The 15617-nt window shown below is 64.8% G+C and overlaps 3 protein-coding genes across 3 annotated transcripts; 1 reads left to right on the top strand and 2 right to left on the bottom strand.

Moving 5' to 3' along the window:
• Positions 1-4087: 4087 nt before the first annotated feature.
• On the top strand, positions 4088-8889 carry MRPS26 (mitochondrial ribosomal protein S26). The gene is made up of 4 exons (XM_062575042.1): positions 4088-4352; positions 5084-5221; positions 6608-6731; positions 7269-8889. Exons 1-4 carry the CDS (start codon positions 4096-4098, stop codon positions 7398-7400), a joined length of 651 nt encoding a protein of 216 aa, XP_062431026.1. The 5' UTR covers positions 4088-4095; the 3' UTR covers positions 7401-8889.
• A 267-nt stretch (positions 8890-9156) lies between these two features.
• Positions 9157-10315, bottom strand: LOC134140172 (neurophysin 1). Its single transcript, XM_062575043.1, has 3 exons — positions 10196-10315; positions 9755-9959; positions 9157-9206 (listed from the first exon to the last, which is right to left on the bottom strand). The coding sequence occupies exons 1-3, from the start codon at positions 10313-10315 to the stop codon at positions 9157-9159; spliced, it is 375 nt and encodes a 124-aa protein (XP_062431027.1).
• A 1122-nt stretch (positions 10316-11437) lies between these two features.
• Positions 11438-12471, bottom strand: LOC134139814 (vasotocin-neurophysin VT-like). Its single transcript, XM_062574573.1, has 3 exons — positions 12304-12471; positions 11802-12003; positions 11438-11613 (listed from the first exon to the last, which is right to left on the bottom strand). Exons 1-3 carry the CDS (start codon positions 12415-12417, stop codon positions 11459-11461), a joined length of 471 nt encoding a protein of 156 aa, XP_062430557.1. The 5' UTR covers positions 12418-12471; the 3' UTR covers positions 11438-11458.
• Between the last annotated feature and the right edge of the window lie 3146 nt (positions 12472-15617).

Raw genomic sequence — 15617 nt, 5'->3', positions numbered from 1 at the left:
GCTCGGCGGGGGTCGCGGGCGGGCGGCCGCCCCCGGCGCGGGGCCCTGGCGGCGATGCCGCCGCACGCGCTGCCCCGGCGCGCTCGACGCTTTTCCCTCCGTCCGGCGCGGCGGCCTCGGCGGCGCGCGGCGCCCGCGGGTTCCTCGCCGGGGCTGCGGGACGCGCCGTGCTCTGCTTCTGTAGTCGAAAATTAAAGGAAAAAAAAAAAAGAAAAAAACGGGACTCGACGCCGTTCCTTTTGCCCCCCGAAAGCCGCGGGATCCGGACCCCGAGCCAGCCATGCCGGCTGCCCCCTTCTTTTCCTTTTGCATCCCGTGCGGTCCCAGTCCGCTCGCTGCCCCTCCGCCCCCCCCGTGCCTCAGTTTCCCCGGGGCGGCTCGCAGCGCCGCGCCGGGGGGCGGCGAGCGCGGGGGGGGCGGCGCCAGCGCGGCCCGGCCCCGGGCTACAAATAGGGGCGCGGAGCGGCGCCGGGCGGCAGTGGAGCCGGCGGCCGCCGCGGCCACAGCAGGTGAGACCGCCCCGACGGGCGGCGGCCGGCGGGAGCGAGCCGGGCCCCGACGCGGGGGGACCGGGGGCAGCGAGCTCCGATGGGGCGCGGGGGGATCGGCCCCGACGGGGGGGGGGACCGAAGTGACTGTGCCCGGCCCCGACGGGGAGGGACCGGGGTGTCCGAGCCCCAAGCTCGGTCCCGGCTAGGGTGGGACCGGGGGTGCCCGAGCCCGGCCCCGACGAGGAGGGAAATGGGGTGCCCGAGCCCCGGGACCGGCTCCGACGGGAGAAAACCAGGGTGCCCCTACCCCAAGCCTGGCCCCGACTGGCAGGGACCGAGGTTACCGCGCCTGGCCCCGACAGGAGGGACTGGGGTGCCGAGCCCCGACGGCAGGGACCGGAGTGCCGAGCCCCGAGCCCAGCCCCGACAGAGGAGACCGGGGTGCCCGAGCCCTGAGACTGGCCCCGACGAGGGGAACCAGGGTGTCCGTGCCCTAAATCTGAACCCGCCGGGGGAGGGGGTCCAGGGGGACCAAACCCTGCCCCGATGGGGAGGGACCGGGGTGTCCGAGCCCCAAGCTCAGTCCCGATTAGGATGGGACCAGGGGTGCCCGAGCCAAGCCCCGACGAGGAGGGAAATGGGGTGCCCGAGCTCCGACGGGGGAAAATGGGGTGCCCGAGCCCTGAAAGCGGAAATGGGGTGCCCGAGCCCAGCCCCGACGGGCAGGGACTGGGGTTACCGAGCTCCGACGGCAGGGACCGAGGTGCCGAACTCCGAGCCCAGCCCCGACGGGGGAGACCGGGGTGCCCGAGCCCTGAGATTGGCCCCGATGGGGGGAACCGGGTTGTCCGTGTCCTAAACCTGAACCCGACGGGGAGGGGGCCCGAGGTGACCAAATTCTGCCCCGACGGGGGAGACCGGGGTGTCCGAGCCCAAAACCGGCCCCAACGGGCAGGGACCGGGGTTACTGAGCCTGGCCCCGACGGCAGGGACCAGGGTGCCGAGCCCCGAGCCCAGCCCCGACGGGAGGGCACCGGGGTGTCCGTGCCCCAAACCTGAACCCGCCAGGGGAGGGGATCAGGGGGGACCAAACCCTGCCCCTACGGGGGGGGGGGGGGGGGGGGACACACCGGGTACCCGAGCCCGGCTCCGAAAGCAGGGCACCGGGATGCCCGACCCGGACCCCACCCCCCGGAGCTGGAGGGGGGGAGAGGGAGAGGGGGGGCCCAGGCGTCCGGCCGCTCCTCTCGGCAGCCCGTCGCGCCCCGTCGCGCCCCGCCCGGTGCCCATGGCTCCCCGACGGGCGCTGCCGCTCCTGGCGCTGCTGCTGCTCCTGGCCGCCGCCGCCCGCCGCTGCCCGGCCCAGCACTGGTCCCACGGCTGGTACCCGGGGGGCAAGCGGGACCTCGGCGCCCCCCCGGGCGCGCAGGTGGGTGCCCCGTGCCCGACCTCGGGCCCTCGGGTCCTAGCCCCCTTTTTTTGGGGGGCTCCTAGCCCCTTTTGAGGGATCCTAGCCCCCTTTGGGGGGCTTATAGCCCCTTTTGGGGGGGGGTAAGACCCTCCTTTTGGAGGTTTTAATCCCCTTTTTTCGAGGACCTAGCCCCCTTTATTTGGATTATAGCTCCCTTTTTGGGTGGGGGTCTTAATCCCCCTTTTTGCGTTATAGACACTTTTATTTGGGTAAGTGCTCCCATCCCAGGGTATTAGCCCCCTTAGCCCCCTTTTGGGGGTACTAGCCCCCTTTGTGGGCTATAGCCCCCTTTGTGAGCTATGGCCCCTTTTTGGGGGGGTTATAGCCCCTTTTGAGGGATCCTAGCCCCCTTTTGGGGGGGATTATAGCCCCCTTTCTAGGGCTACAGACACGTTTTTGGGAGAAGGTCCAAGCCCCCCTTTCTGGGGGGGAAAGTGGTCCTAGCCCCCTTTTCCGGGTCCTAGCCCCCTGTTTTGGGTTATAGCCACCTTTGGGGGGTCCTAGTCCCCTTTATTTGCATGATAGCTCCTTTTTGGGGGGATCTTAGCCTGCTTTTGGGGGGTTGTAGCCGCCTTTCTTTGGGTAATTGCTCCTGTCCCGGGGTAATATTCCCCTTTTTGGGGTCCTAGCCCCCTTTCTTTGGATCACACCTCCCTTCTTGGGGGGTCTTAGCTCCCTTTTTGGGGTCATAGCCCCCTTTCTTTGGGTAATCACCCCCTTTTTGGGGTTATAGCCCCCTTTCTTTGGGTAATCACCCCCGTCCCGGGGTTATAGCCCCCGTCCCGGGCTGTACCCCGGCTCCGAGTGGGGGGGTTACACCCTCTTTGGGGTGCTCCCCCCCCCCCCGCTGCCCCCCGCTGACCGCTGCCCTCTCGGCCCAGGTCGCCGCCCCCCCGCCGCAGCCGCCGCCGCGCTGCGCCCCGCCGCCGCCGCCGCCCGGGCTGCAGGCGCTGCTGGTAAGGGGGCAGAGGGGGGCTGGGGGGACTGGGAGGACTGGGGAGGCCGTGGGGGCGCGGAAGGGGGATGTGGGGGCGGCGGGAGGGGGCGTGGGCGCCGCTGCCGCCCCCTCGACGGCGCCTCTCGCCCGCAGGAGGCTGCGCCGCACCGCCACCCCCGGGAGAGGCAGTGACCCCGTGCCCCACGGAGACCCCCCCGCCGCCCCACGGAGACCGCTGCCCCACGGAGACACCCCCCCGCCGCCCCACGGAGACCGCCGCCCCCACGGACCGCCCCCCCGGGGCGCCGCGCACCCGCCGCCGGCAATAAAATCTGGAGTTTTGCTGCCTGCAGAAGCGCCGCGACCTCTGTCTGGCGGGTGCTGCGCCCCATAGGGTGGGGGCTGTGGGTGGGGGCTGCGCCTATAGGGGTGAGTGCTGCATCCCATAGGGTGGGTGCCATGGGTGGATGCTCTGTGCCATAGGGTGGGTGCCATGGGTGGGTGCTGCGCCCCATAGGGTGGGTGCCATGGGTGGGTGCTATGTGCCATAGGGTGGGTGCTGTGCCTATAGGGGTGGGTGCTGTGCCCCAAAGGGTGGATGCCATGAGTGGGGGCTGCACCCCATAGGGTGGGGACTTCGCCTATAGAGGTGGGTGCCATGGGTGGGGGCTGCGCCTATAGAGGTGGGTGCCATGGGTGGGGGCTGCGCCCCATAGGGTGGGGGCCATGGGTGGATGCTATGTGCCATAGGGTGGGTGCCATGGGTGGGTGCTGCGCCTATAGGGGTGGGGGCTGTGCCCCATAGGGTGGGTGCCATGGGTGGGGGCTGCACTCCACAGGGTGGGGGCTGCACCTATAGGGGTGGGTGCCATGGGTGGGGGCTGTGCCCTATAGGGTGGGGGCTGCGCCTATAGGGGTGGGTGCTGCGCCCCATAGGAGAGAGGCCACAGCCCAACGTGCCCCAAACGTGCCCTAACCCTAAACCCAGCCCCTGACTCCGCCCCATCTTAGCCCCGCCCCGAATCCTGCCGTAGCCCCGCCCCCACTCAAGCCCCGCCCCCAGGCCGGGCAGCCACGTGGTGCCGCGCTGCACGCACTACATTTCCCATGATGCCCCGCCCCCCCGCCGCGCTCCCATTGGCGGCTGCCGCGGCTACGCCACTTCCGGCGCGGCGGGCGGCGGGTCGAGGTCCGCCATGCTGCCGGCGCTGCGGCGGTGCCGCCCGCGGGCCGCCCTGGGGCTCGGTCCCGGTCCCGGTCCCGGTCCCGGTCCCGGTCCGTTCCCCGGGGCCGCCGCCTGGCTCGTCCCGGCGCGGGGCCGCAAGAGCCGCCACGACCCGCCCGCCAAGTCCAAGGCTTCGCGCCTCAAGGTGCCGCCGCCCGTCGACCCGGCCGAGCTGCTGGTGATCAGCGAGCGGTACCGGCAGCACCGGCTGGTGCTCAGCGCCCTCCGGTACCGCGGGGCCCGGCAGCCTGGGGGCGACGGGGCTGCTGCGGGGGGCCGCATAGGGGAGCGTGTGAGGCGGTGGGGTCGGGGCTTAGGCTCCGTAAGGGGCCGTGGGGCCCGGCCGCGGGGGGCAGGGTTTGGGGCGGGCAGGGGTCTGGGGCCCGCTGTGTGGTAAGGGGGGCACGGCCGAGGGCTGCTGTGGGGCGGGGAGGGTCGGGGCGGCGGGCCTGGGGCGGCCGCGGGACAGGAGGGGTCGGGTCTGGGGCGGCTGTGGGGCAGGGGGTGTCGGGTCTGGGGCGGCTGTGGGGCAGGGGGTGTCGGGTCTGGGGCGGCTGCGGGGCGGGGAGGGTCGGGGCGGCGGGTCTGGGGCGGCCGCAGGGCAGGGGAGGGTTGGGGCGGCGGGTCTGGGGCTGCTGCGGGACAGGGGAGGGTCGGGACGGCGGGTCTGGGGCGGCCGCGGGGCAAGAGGGGTCGGGTCTGGGGCGGCCGTGGGGCAGGGGGTGTCGGGGCTGGGGCGGCTGCGGGGCGGGGAGGGTCGGGGCGGTGGGTCTGGGGTGGCCGTGGGGCAGGGGGTTCAGGGCGGCGGGTCTGGGGCGGCCGTGGGGCAGGGGGTGTCGGGGCTGGGGCAGCCGTGGGGCGATTCCCCGCTCGGGCGCGGAGCCGGGGCGGGCGGAGGGGTGACGGGCGCGGGGGTCAGCGCGCCCGCCGCGCTCAGAGCCCTTCTCCTCCCGGCGCAGGTCCGAGTTCCGGGCCGAGGCGGCGCAGCGGAAGCGCGAGGCGGCGGCGGGCGGCGAGGACGCGGAGCAGCGCGCCGCCGAGCACCGGCTCCTGATGGCCTGGAACGACGCGGAGAACGCGCGGCAGCGGGCCCGGAGGTGGGGCTGGGCCGCCGCGGGCCTGAAACCCGCGTCTCCGTGAACGCGCTTCGACGGCCCCGGCTGCGCTTAGCTCGGTGGCGAAACGCCCTGTTCAGACGGAGTCGTTACGGGGCAGACGGCGCTCGCTGCCGGCGCGCGCTGATCCCTGCCTGCGATCCACCGAGGCCCCGAAGCGCGAGCTCCCGTCTCCGTGCTGGCCGCCGCGGAGGGCGGAGCAGGCGTCCCGCGTCGCGGGCGGGCTCGGAGCCGCGAGCGCTGCCGGATCTTCCCCCTGTGCTTAGGCAGAGGATTGATGTTGTGCAGAATGGGATCCTGTTACCGGCAATTAAGGGGTGACTTAGTGGTCTTGACTTTTGCTCGCGTAAAATTAAATTAAATGGCTAGATAGGTTGGAGCTAGGCTGAGGTGGAAAAGTCTTAATTTTTGCAGAGACATTTGACCCAAGTTTTGGCTTTGATAAATCAGCTTTTTAAGATGCAAGAAATGGGAAGTAACTGCTTTCCTTCCTGTAAAGGTTAATCCCTGTAAATTGCTGGAAATTGTCAAGCCGTCTGCAAAATGCATTTGACGGGGGCAGCAGCCCTCTGGCCGGGAGAGCGGCCTTCGAGTGTGACGTTCGGGTGACAGGCTGCTGGCGGTTGCCAGCTCCGCTTGGCAGTGACTGGGGTCCCCTTTGTGCCTGCTCTCAAAAGAGAGCAAGTTGTTCCCTTGAGGCCCTTTAGGATCTGCTGCCGAACGGCACCTCGCGAGGCGGTAGTGTTTCTGGTTACCTCCTGGTTGCCGACAGGTGAACTGCTGAGGGCTTGGTAACCTCTCGCTCTTCTGCAGAAGTCGATATAATCGAAAACGGTTGTAGCTCCAAGTCAAGTTTCTCCATGTTCCCTGGCGGAAGCCGCTCGCAGGGTGCCATCCTCTGGTCAGACACCAGGAGTGGATCGGAAAAACCCAAGGCAATCGGGAAACTGTCTGTTGCACTGAGTTTTAAAAGCAGGAAAATGTTAAAGGGAAAAAGCCTCTGTTTCGCTTCCACCTGGCTTTCCTTTCAGCCTTCCCAGTGGTGAACTGCAAGGTGCTCAAGCTTCCTCTCCCAGATGTTGCCAGAAGAATCACGCACTCTGACTTCAGACTCCCAAACAAAGCCTGAAGGCAGAGGTGAATGCTGCTGGATCTTGGGTCTGCGGCATTCCTGCGAGTTTATTCATCTATGAAAGCTTTTGCATTAAGGTTTTGCATTGACTGTTCTGGTCACAGGGCCAAGAGTGCTCTTCCTGTTTGTTTCTGGCTGCACTCAAACTTGCAGGTTTTGTACCCCGAGGTATTTGTGCCACCCTGCAGGGTATAAGCATTCAGCAAAACCTTGGTTTTCTGCTTTCTATATGGCAGGGAGGAAAGAATTAGGAAAGAGGAGGAGGAACGGAAGAGGCAGAAGCTGCAGGCTGCGGAGAACAAGGCCAAGCTAATGGAGACTTTCCTGAAGGAGAAGGAGAAAGAGGTTCTCCAGTTGCAGGTAAGAGCAGCTCGTGACTGCCAGGGAAAACAGTGTCACCAGTCCCTGTGAGCAGTTTGACGGGACCCTGTAGGAGTGATGTGAAAGCAGTAGGCTTGATTTCCAGAGAATTTTGTATCAGAAGCTGGGGACACAAATCTTGGCAGCCTCCGGGAGTGTTGACAGCTTGTAGATGAGATGCAGGTTGTGTGGCAGCCCTGAAGGCAGAGGGGAGGAATAATTCCGAGTGGTAGAGTAAAGGTCTCCCTCTTTCCGAGGTTAACTTTGCTCCTGCTGAGATGCCGAAGATGTTAGTGGCATCTCTGGGTCTCCGTTTCGCTGAGAGTGGAGATCTGCGAGCTCTGCAGGAGCCTTTGCAGGCACCAGTAGCTCGGGCAGAGGTGACAGCAGTCTCGCTAGGGCAGAAATACCCATGTGAAATGCGGATCTTGTCCTCTGCAGAGCCACAAGCCTTTGCCGAGCCTGGTGTCTGCTCTGCTGCCTGTAGTGACTTGTCTGTTAACGTGCATTAAAAGCTGGTGCTTGTCTTTCATTCAGGAGGAAGCCAAAACTTTTATCACCCCCGAGAACTTGGACGCGCGAATTGAAGAGTGCCTGGACAATCCTCGCAACTACAACTTCGCCGTTGACAAAGAGGGGAGAATCGTCAAGCGGACTGTTCTGCCGTAGCGACTCTGCTGACGGATGTCGCTCGGCCCGGCTGGGGTTGGGAGGGGAGGTTTTGACACGTTCTTCTGGGCGGACGCTGATGGGGCAGGCAGGAGGAGGTTTCCTCCTTCGCACGCGCAAATCGAGCGTAGCGTTGTTGGACAGACAGCCTGCGGGTCTAGCAGTGGTTCCTGGGCTGAGAGGATAACGCCTGCCATTACAAAGGTAGGGGGAGAGGGAGAAAGCTGGGCTTTAAATGAGATCTGACTGCGTTGATCTCCGGAGGCCTCAACGGTCCATCTCGGTCCCTGCAGAGCGGCAGGCGGTGGAAAAGCTGTGTGAGAAGCTGCTGGTGGTCCTATTTCTGTTGCTCAGAGAGGCTGCCCTGCAGTTTCATTTCCTGCTCATTTAGATCCCTCCCGTTTTCAGGCTAAACGTACGGGGTTGAAGTGGAGTGAGAATGATCCCGAGGCAGATCCTGTCTCGTAGGTCCCTGGTGTTTGTGCTCCAGAGGAATCTAATCCCTTTAGCTGCTTTGCCAAGCTAAAACAACCTTGATCTCTGTTTGCCCTCTCAAAGTTGGCTCTGCCTTTCTCCCTCGACCTCTTAGCCTTTTTCTGCCCTCACTGGCTTGAGTTTGTCTTGAATATGGGTAACCGAAATTGCACGCCTTTCCCAGGTGAGCTTGTACGTGAGCTTTGCTCAATAGAGCGTTATTCCCGTCACAGACAATCTGACTAGTCTGACATCTTTTCCTCTTAGGTACCCTGTGCCTGAATATCTCAGCTTCTAACAAAAACTGTGGTCCCCGTGCGCATGGCAGTTATCTCTGTGGTGTTTGTGTATCGACTCGGTGCTTTTGAAAGAAAACAGGGTTTGAGTAGTTTTAGAGAAAAGGCCGACACTTAGCTTTGTTTTATTGGGTGAAATGATTCTTCGCTTCTCTGGTCTCTGCTGTGGTGGAAGGGCCCTGTGTATTCCCTAAACCCTCCTTTGAACATTCACTGAAGTGAGAGAATCATGCATGGAGGTCTACAGGAACCCTACTAGTTTATATGCATCTACTTTTTTCCCCTCTTCAGGTGTGGTGCCTTTTTTTAAGTCATCACCTAGGGATTAAGTTGCAGATAACACTGTAATTCCTCAGGCTCGCGGCTCTTGCTGGCTCCTGTTTGGCGGCGTTGGCTGATGCTGGCCTCGCAGGCAGACCTGTGCTCACTTGGTGCCCCCTGGAGCGGGCTGGGGGTGAGCTCGGCCCCGCGGCGCTGTGCTCGTCTCGCGCTGCGGTTTGCTGCTGTTCAGGCAGCCCGGAAGGCGGGTGGAGGGGATGCCCACCCCTCTGCAGAAGACCGCAACTTAACGCTAGAAGCTGCGAGTCCGAGTGTGGATTTCGCTTACTGAACCCTTTTAGCTTTCTGGGTCTTGCTCCTAATTCCCGGTATGTTGTTTTGTGTCAGCAGCCTCCCTCACCTAGTGAATAAAACGCCTGCTACAGGAGATCTACCCCAAATCTTTGCCTCTATGCTCATTTTCTAGAAATGACCTTTTTAGCCAGTTGCACAAGTCTTTCTGCAGTAGGAATCTGCAAACAAACTAGGCAAGCACATAAAAAACAGATTTCTTTTTTTTTTTTTTGTACAAGTTTTATTTCTAGTTAAGAACATCACTCAAATCTGAGTCACGGAACTTGGTTCATCTGTTAGACTGAGGCTGAACTCGTACAGCTTGATGGATGGCGAATGCTGTGAAGCCTTCTCTCTTCTGTGGATTCGGTGGTCTAGGGAAACATCGCTTCTCGGTCACAAGATGAGTCAACCACACAGCCCTCTGCACAGGGAGAGAGAGCGAGCGAGCCCCACGTAAACGAAACAGCACGAACCGTTAGCCCTCAGAGACCACCCGGAGCTATTTTTAATAACGAATTGAGTGAGATTGTGTTGACTTTGTGCTGCAGCAGAAATGTTCTGGTCGTTGGGAGCAGGGCCTGCCGCAGTGTTGCCGCTCTGGAGGAGGCTGGGATTTTTGGCAAGACGTAGCCGGCGGAGGAGGCAGCTGGCCGGACGGCTCAGCCCCCTGCGCTCGTCTGCGCTCTGCCTTGCCCCCAAACCCCACGGTTTTCGCCCTCCCTTACCACCTTCCCGTGTGCCGGGGTGCGTTTCCTCGTCGAGCCCGCCCTGAGCAGGACGGTCTCGGCCGTTAGGTAGGAGAGGGACGAGGAAGGGTGGCGTGCCCCCCTTGGCTACCGTCCCCTCTCCCGACTTTTCTATCGTAGCCTTGGATCAGCTCTCGTTCGAAGAACAGGGGGGCAGAAAGCCGCGGCGGCGAGGGGCCGGGGCGGGAGGGACGCGGGGCAGGGCCGGCGGCCGGGGTCTCACCGTTGCTGCAGCAGAGGCCGGGGGCCGCGCAGCTCCCTGCGTTGTCGCCGCACGGCTTGCGGCCGGGCTCGCAGGGGGTCGGCAGGAAGTTCTCCTCCTGGCACCGCAGGGTTTCGGAGGTGCCCAGGTAGCAGCCCAGCTCCTCCCCGCAGCAGATGCTGGGACCGAAGCAGCGGCCCTTGTTCCTGGGGCCGCAGGGCAGGCACTGGTCCGAGCGGGGAGAGAGACGCGGGAGTGAGCACGGAGGGAAAGCGTCCGGGAGGCGCCGGGTTTGGCGCCCCGGGGTCGAGCCCGGAGCTTTCGGCTCCGACCCGGCCCCGCCGTTTCGGGTTGGAAACGGCCGGGTTTATTTTCGCGGCGCGTTCGGAAGCGGGACGGAGATGCCGGGGCGGCGTGGGTGGTAGGGGGAGCGATGCGCGTGAGCGTGCAGGGGGCTCCTACCTTCCGGAGCTCCGCGTCCAGGACGGCGCGTTTGCCCCCGATGGGGCAGTTCTGGATGTAGCAGGCGGAGGAGAGGGCCAGGAGCACCAGGAGGCAGACGGCGAGCGCCCTGCGCGGCATGGCTGCGGGTCCTCGCGCTCCGCCGCCCGCTCGGGAAGCCCTTGGACTTCTCGTCCTGGCCGGCGCCGATCCTTATACCCGGCTCCCGGCGGCGGCGGGTCCCGCTACGTGAGCTCGGCGCCGAGCGGCTCGTTTCCCTCCCCGCTCCGGCGCGGGGGGCCGCGTCCTCCGGGCCGGGGGGGGGCGAGCCAGGGCGGCGGGGAGAGGCGACCTCCGGCCTCGACCCCCCGAACCGCGGCCGGCCTCGACCCACCCCCCCCCCGAACCCCGCCGTGACTCAGAGCCTCCCGGCGCCCGCTTAATGGGCGAGCGGCCGGGGTGGCCACGCGCGAGACCCCCGGGGGCCGGGGGCCGCCGGCCTCAGCCCCCCTCCCGCCGCCCGCGGGCCCTTATAAACCTCCCCCGCGGGCGCCGCTGAGCCCGAAGGGGCGCGGAGAGGAGAGCGCGGCGGGCGCGGAACCGAGCCGGGAGCTTCGCGGCAGGCTGCAGCCCGGCGAGCCCGCGACCCTCGCTTTTTCCAGGTGATTTTTTTTTCCCCCTATTTTTTCCACGCGTTTCAACCGAACCATTTTAAAAGAAAAGAAGAGCGAGCGGCTCCGAGGCGCCGGCCTCGGCGGGCTGCAGCGCGCGGGTTTAGGGACGCGGGATTTAGCGGCGCGGCGCAGCAGGGTGAACCAGCACCGCGCACTGATTTATAATGTTTTTTTCCTGCTGTGCAATGACTTATTACGATTCTTTTTGCCATGCAATGATTTACGATGACTTTTTTCACTGTGCAACTATTTATTATGATTTTCTTTGCAGGGCAGCGATTTATGATTTTTTTTTTTTTTTTTTTTTGCAGTGCAATGAGTTGTTACTTTTTTTTTTTCTGCCGTGCAATGATTTATGATGCCTTTTTCTTCCTTTTCTTTTTCTTCTTCAGGGCCTCGCCGTGCGGCGGGACGGCCGCCACGCCGGGACGCTGCTGCCCTGGCCGGGCAGAGCCGGAGAAGGTGCTCCCCGCCGATCCTGCCCCCCGCGCCGGGGTGGGGGGGGACGCCGGACCCCCACCCCGTCCCCGCCGGGCGCCGCAGCGGACGAGGCCAGTGGGGTGCGAGAAAACGCGTTTATTGAGGGGGCGGCCGGGGACCGGGGGGCGGCTCACAGCGGCGCCGCGTCGCCCCGCTGCCGGCCGGCCAAGTGCACCAGCTTGAGGAGGAAGTCGCCGGCCGAGGCGTCCAGCGCCGTGAGGTTCTGGGGCGCCCGGCGCCGCTCGCCCGCCTCCTCCAGGCACGTCGCCTCCAGGCTGCAGGTCTCTGCCGCCGGGGCAGCAAGCGCGGAGCGGGCGGCGCGTTAGCGCTTCGCCGCCGTGCCTCAGTTTCCCCCCTTTGCAAAGCCTCGCTCCCCGCCCCCCCCGCTCCGTATTTTTGGGGTGCTTTCCCGCCCGCCCCCCCCCACCCCGAGGGGGTCTCCCGCGCCCGCTGCCATCCCGATCCCGGCTTACCGTGGCTGCAGCAGACGCCGGGGGCGGCGCAGCGGCCGCCGGCGCCGCAGGGCCGCCCGCCCGCCCGGCACGGCGCCGGCAGGTAGCTCTCCTCGGCGCAGCGCCGCGTCTCCGCTGTGCCCACGTAGCAGCCCAGCTCGGCGCCGCAGCAGATGCTGGGCCCGAAGCAGTTGCCTCCGTTCCCGGGGCCGCACGGCAGGCACTGGCGAGGGGACGGATGGGTGGACAGACGGACGGATGCATTTTATTTTATTATTATTTTTTTTCCCCCGCTGTCCCCCCAAACCACCCTCCATCCCGCAGGGAAACCCAACCCGGGCCACGCACGAGGGTCCCGTCCGCCACCGCGGCCTCGGGCACCTTCCCCACCCATGCTCTGCCTCCACCACCTTTTTTTCCCCCTCCCCTCCTTTTTTTGCACCATTTTGCCCATTTTTTAAGCCCAAAGAGCTGCAAAGCTGAAACGAGAAGGCAGGTTGCGGGCGCTGGCCCGAGGCCGTACCTGTCGCGGGGCGGCCAGGGCCCGCTTGCCGCCCCGGGGGCAGTTCTGGATGTAGCAGGCGGAGGCCAGGGCCAGGAGGCAGAGGAAGGCGAGGGGCAGCGAGGGCTCTGCCATCGCAGCGGGCGCCCGCAGCCGAGCCGAGCCGAGTGCGTGCGGGGCAGGGGGCAGCTGGCAGCCTGGCTGCGGCCGCCGCTATTTATGCCGCCCGGCGGGGAGAGGAGGAGGAGGAGGAGGAGGGAGGCAGGCAGGCGAGTTGTGTGTTTTTTTTTTTTTTTTTTTTTTTTAAAGCAAAAACAAGCTTCCTTCCTAAATAACAGCCGAGCACATCCGTAATTGCAGTGATTCAGTGCAGCCGCGCAAGCCGCTCAGGGCTGGCGAATCCCCCGAGCCGCGGCCGCGCGGGGGGCACGGGCAGCCTGGGGGGGGGCTCTGCACCGCGGCACTGCGTTGGGGAAAACGCCGGTTTGGGAGGGATTTCTTTTTTATTTTATTTATTTTTTTTGGGGGGGGGGGGGGCTATGTCAGGATTTGCGGGGAGAAGGAGCATGCACAAGTGTGGGGCTCGGCCGCGGTGCAAAGCGGGCGGCTGCTGCCCGAAAGCCGGCCCTGCCTCGGTTTCCCTGCAGCATCCTTGGCGTCCCGCTGGTGCTCTCCCCTGGCGCGGGGGGGCGGGGAGCAAAACAACAGCAGAAAGGTGGGGGACCCCCCTCCCCCCAAAAAATACGGCATTTTGGGGTCTGGCATTGACTGTCCTGTTGGCAAGCAGCAGGCCCTTACGGCCTGCGCTGAGTCCTGGCACGCTCGTGGTACCGCTGGGCGGCCAGAAACGGCGCCGGAGGGTTCGCAGCTCCTGGCGGCGTTGCAAAGGCGACGCCAAAAAAAAAACAAGAAAAAAAAAAGAAAAAAAACCCGAGGCGGAAAACTAAGGCGCGTTGGAAGAGGAGGATGGTGCAACCCCCCCCCCCCGGTTTGCCCGCGCCGCTAAACGAGCTCGTTAGATGCGCGGCCGCGGGGCGCGAGCGGAAAGGCGCCCCGGCGGCACGAATTATTCCTCGCCGTCCCCGCCGGCCTTCCGCGGCGCGGGCGGCCGGGGGCGGGGGGGTCCCGCCGGGAAGCGCCCGGCGGCGGAGGGCGACCCGGCCGACGTGCCATTAACATGCAGCGGGGAATCAGGCGCGGTGGCGGCGGCGGGCGGGGGGGGGACGTCGCCTCCGCCGCCGCCCCGCTCGCCAGCGCGGGCCCGCGGCGGCCCGAGCGGCATGCAAATGACTGCGTGTCGGGAATGCTAAAACGCGGGCATATGCGATTAAAATGTAATTACGCTCTTGCAAGTCCGGGAAGGTTAATAAGCTGGTTTTTATTTATTTTATTATTATTTTTTTTTCCCCCATGGGTTGCGGCCGCGCCGCGGCATCGCTTAGCGGCATCAGGCGGGAGCCCGACGCGGCACGGGGGCGAGAGCGGCCGCTCGGCCGGCTGCAACGGGGAGAAAGGGAAAAAAAAGAAAAACACCCCGGGGCGAAGCTGCAGCGCGGGATTTCCCGAGGATCGACCCCGGCCGGCCGCGGGAAACCTTGCGATCGCTTCCCCGCTGCGGTTGGTGCCTCCGCGCGCGGGTTTGGTTTTTATTTATTTATTGTTTTTTCCTTGCCCTTTCCCCGGGTGTTGGGGTGCTCCGCAGCTCGGCTCAGCCTTTAACGCTGCGGAAGAGGCAAAAAGAAACCTTTTTTTTTTTTTTTTTTTAAAGGAAACCCCAACATTTTGCTCCAGCGCAGGAGTTTTAGTTACGCAGCAGGGTCGCGGCGCCGAGCGACACCTCGCTCCCCTCGCCGGGAATCGATGCTCCTGCAATCGGCCTCTCTCGGCTGTGTTTAAGCGGAGGCGGCCGCTTCGGGCAGTCACCACGACCCACTGGTCGGCAGCGGGTTGTCCTCGCCCGGTGGAAAGGTGATGGGGAGGTGGTGGTGGTGGTGGTGGGGGGGGGGGGGGGGGGGGGGACGGCGGCGCCGCCGGTGTCGGGCTCCAAGGGAGACCAGCGGAGCTGGGTGAGTGGATGGGGGGAGGCAGCAACCAAGGGCTTTAACTCTCCAACCTGCCCGGGAAGAGGCAGTTTTGGCTCTGCCCAGACCCACCTTTGCTCACCTGGAAGACGCTCCTCTGCTTCCTCCACGTGACAGATGCCGGCGCTGATGCTCATTTGCGAGGGATGTGCAGCCTGCTAGCACCAGGGACGGACTCGGTGCTGGAAAATCAGTCTTGGGGCACCTGCCCGTTCTGCAGGGACCTTGAGGGCGATGCTCGCTCGCTCCTCGGAGTGCTGCCCGGCTCCGGAGCAGGGCGGAAGATGCCAGGGGAAGTCCTGGCAGCGCAAGACGCAGACGGCCCGAGCCCGTCGGCAGGAATGGCGCGTTCCCGTGCTGAGCGGGAAGGAGCCCAGGCTCACGTGCAGCCTGAGCGATCAGCCGCAGGAATTGCTCCTAGCTGGGTGCAAAGGCTCCTGCACGGGTGGAGTCCGAGCGCGCAGAGGGGCCTTCATGCCACCTGCCCGCCCGTGTCGGCCCGAGGGGCCACCCGAGTCCCAACCTTCTCTCAAAGGGGAGAGACCAGCAGAGAAGAGGGAGGAGACAGAGGGTGGATGAAGGCTCTGCGCACCCCGCCGCGCCACGGAGGCCAGCCCTCCTTGGAGTGGGGTGGCCCAGATGTCCTCCTGACATCCTTGCTGCCTCGAGCACTCCGTCAAGCCGCGCGCCCGCTCCCTCGTTCCCCTCCACGTCGGGACCCTGCACCGATAACTCCCCTTCGAGCCGGGAGAGCTGAATCCCAGCCTGTATCCCGCCACAGTCAGGATTTCATGAAACACTTTGGGGCAGAAAAGATGCCGGCTGAGCTGTAGCTTTGGCTTTAGGCGGAGGCGCCCCAGTTTTGCTAACGCCAGCAATCGAGCCTGCGCCTTCCAGCTGTGCACAGGGGCAGCTTCTTGGGGCGCGAGCGGTCCCCGGAGAAGACCCGGGGTGGAGGCGCTGTGAGCGCTGACTCACTCCTGCATGGGTCAGTACAAACATGCCACCACCGCAGGCTTAACAGGGCTTCGGCTGCTGCCGAACTGTGGGCTCGTTAGGGCTCGCCTTGATGAGCTTGCCAGAGACTTCTAACACGTTGGACATCACACGTTACTCAGCAAGTAGTTGCCTCATAAATAGCTCAAAAAAAATTATTATATGCAAGGTGAGTTGATTCAGCTTGAGGGCTGATACCCCAGAGAAACTGGCACAGGCCATCAGCCAGCGATGTCCGCTTTGCAGCGCAAAAATTGC

The sequence above is a fragment of the Rhea pennata genome, chromosome 4, assembly GCF_028389875.1.
Source record: "Rhea pennata isolate bPtePen1 chromosome 4, bPtePen1.pri, whole genome shotgun sequence".
NCBI lineage: Eukaryota > Metazoa > Chordata > Aves > Rheiformes > Rheidae > Rhea > Rhea pennata.
The sequence above is the reverse complement of the archived record's forward strand: the minus strand, read 5'-3'. Positions and strand labels throughout refer to the sequence as shown.